Source organism: Helianthus annuus, chromosome 11 (assembly GCF_002127325.2).
Source record: "Helianthus annuus cultivar XRQ/B chromosome 11, HanXRQr2.0-SUNRISE, whole genome shotgun sequence".
In the NCBI taxonomy this organism is placed as follows: Eukaryota; Viridiplantae; Streptophyta; class Magnoliopsida; order Asterales; family Asteraceae; genus Helianthus; species Helianthus annuus.
In genome coordinates, this window is record NC_035443.2 from 77,856,279 (window position 1) to 77,858,766 (window position 2,488).

The 2,488-nt window shown below is 48.8% G+C and overlaps 1 protein-coding gene across 1 annotated transcript; it reads right to left on the reverse strand.

Moving 5' to 3' along the window:
• Positions 1 to 550: 550 nt before the first annotated feature.
• Positions 551 to 1,758, reverse strand: LOC110888239 (myosin-6-like). Its single transcript, XM_022135772.1, has 3 exons — positions 1,417 to 1,758; positions 1,057 to 1,347; positions 551 to 985 (listed from the first exon to the last, which is right to left on the reverse strand). The coding sequence occupies exons 1-3, from the start codon at positions 1,756 to 1,758 to the stop codon at positions 551 to 553; spliced, it is 1,068 nt and encodes a 355-aa protein (XP_021991464.1).
• Positions 1,759 to 2,488: the final 730 nt, after the last annotated feature.

Genomic DNA, 2,488 nt, shown 5'->3' on the forward strand with positions numbered 1-2,488 from the left:
ATGGGAAGGCCCATATCTGATCCACGAAGTGCTAGGCAAAGGGGCTTACAAGTTACGCACCCTAGATGGCTACATCCTACCGCGAACATGGAATGCGCAACAACTGCGCAAATGCTATATGTAACTTACTTCGGCCATGCGCCTCTTTACGTTCCTATGATGGCTATACGTCGTTTGCAATTAATGTATGATTGGCCTAAGCGCCCGTTTCCGAATTAATGAAAGCATACGACATGTTTTCTATTACTTCTTTCGTTACAAATGCTTGTTAAACTTCTGATTAGCGCGAAAACACTCCAGCAACTTAGAAATTATCAAAAGACCGCCTCCAAGGTCCTCCGCGAACAACGCGCGAGACCAGGCAGTTCCGTTTACTTGAAGAGACTTCCGTTTATTCGAGCTAATTTAACCTAAGTTTTTGACAACAGTGCAATAATTTTAACGGGAATGAACAAACACAATTAATGTCATATAAAACATGCGCAACAACGCAGCATTGTACAATCAAAATGCAAAAAAAAAAATTACAAGGCACAAAGCCTATCAACACCTATCCTAGTTCATCATGTTGATTTCCATCATCATCGCCATCATTATCAGTTCCATCATCACCATCATTTCCATCGCCATCGCCATTTCCACCACCATCGCCAGCTGTTTCCTCCTCATCCGATAACTCCACAGTCACTGGGGGATCAAGAATGGCCTTAAGACGCTGACACCAGTCGTCTTTCTTTAAAGCTTCCATGACCAAATCCATCACAGGCATACTAAGGTTGTCATAAGCATCCTCAGCACGCGTAAGCGCAGCATTAGCCTGGTCGGTCACCGAGCAATGGCTCGCATCAAACTCTTGTCCTAGCATCTCCTCAACGTGTTGGGCACATTCCAGATAGCCCCCTCGATGACCCACTGCGCGAGCAGAATCCGTAAGAGCAGCTACAGCGCGATCCAGCTCGCCAGCATTGAGGATGGAGTTGGCAACCTATAACGGGAACCACATATTAGGACCAGCTAGCAAATCAGGCATGCAAAACTAGGCAAGTACAAACTAACCAGCACTACTCCACGAGTGCGCATCCATTCAGCCTCAGACACAAGCGTGTCAACAATGCCTTGGGCCTCTGAGTAGTTGGTTTGAGCCACATTAAGAGCGGCAGCGCTGACAGCACGTGCCTCTTCAGCAGTGGCAACCTTAACCCTCTCCGCCTCGAGATCGATCTCCAAGGACTCGCATCTGGCAATCTGATCATTCAGACGGCGGTTAAGCTCAGCGATCTCAACATCCTTGGCATGGAGATCTTTATCCTTGCTGGATAATTGCACCTTTGTCTCAGCCAACTCAGCCTGAAAAGCGACAAGTTTTAAGCTATTTTATAAACAACATAGCAAGGAAAAGTAAAGTGGTAAACTAACCTCCATCTGCTGCTTGGCAGCCTTCTCAGCCTGCGCATCTTCAACTTTCGAGGTCAACTCAGCAACTTTAGCTTCCAGATCAACAATCTTATTACGAGCCGCGTAGGCGCGCTCATTATCCATCTCGCAGATACGCTTGAACTCGGCCTTCTCCTTGGCCAGTTGTTGCTCAGCAGCTTGAAGCTTATTCTTAAGGCCCTCGCGCCCCCATTCCTCGGCCTTCTTGTCTGCATCAAACTTGGCTTTCTCCTCATCAAAGATGGCCTTGGACTTCTCAAACTCAGCGATACGCTTTAACATCCGCTCGCGATAACCCTCCCAGTCTGCCCGCTCCCTAACCATCGTTCGCCACTCGCGAACAATCTGATGGTTGGCGGCACGAGCATTCGCTTCTCCAAGCACGAAAGTTCTATACAACATTTCATGGGTCTTCGCCCTCTGCCGGTTAACCTATCCAGGAGTAAACGAGTTCAAGAACCAATCACGGCAGGGCCCGAATTCCTGAAATGTGTCCTTCTGCTTCAAACTCCAGGGAGCTTGGTGAGGGGCATCACCGCGTTCTTCCTCGGTATAACTCTTATAATATATATCACCAACGGTGTCCTTCGCCCCAATGACGTGTGGGTTATAGCCACCAGCCCCACCAGAGCTCGCACCACTAGAGGTATACCGACTCGACCCCTTGGAAGTATGTATCTTTGAACGGTCATGAGCCTCAGCATGCGCAGGGTGGGTAGGTTTGACGACTTCAGACCCTTGCCTCCTCTCCAACCCTTGAACATTGACAGGCTGTTCCATAGCCTGTTTCTGCTCCTGCTCTTTCTCCAAGGCTCTCTTCTTCTCCGCCTCTTCGGATCTCTCCTCCTCAGCCTTTTTCCTTCTCTCCTCCTCAGCCTTCCTTCTCTCTTCCTCAGCCCTTCTCTTCCTATCTTCCTCAGCCTTCTTCTTTTTCTCTTCCTCCTGACGTTCCTCAGCCTTTCGCTGCGCCTCGACAGCCTTTGCAGCATCCCGCTCAGCAACATTTTTCTCCTTGTCAGTATCAACACCAGCAGCCTGAGATGACTTGATAGTA

Excerpts from the sequence above, each read along its gene's own strand:
- LOC110888239 (XM_022135772.1), bottom strand. The coding sequence starts at position 1,758 with ATGGTTAGGGAGCGGGCAGACTGGGAGGGTTATCGCGAGCGGATGTTA. Across the intron at positions 1,348-1,416 it reads CTGCCAAGCAGCAGATGGAG|GCTGAGTTGGCTGAGACAAA; the intron begins GTTAGTTTACCA and ends GTCGCTTTTCAG. Across the intron at positions 986-1,056 it reads GCACTCGTGGAGTAGTGCTG|GTTGCCAACTCCATCCTCAA; the intron begins GTTAGTTTGTAC and ends TTCCCGTTATAG.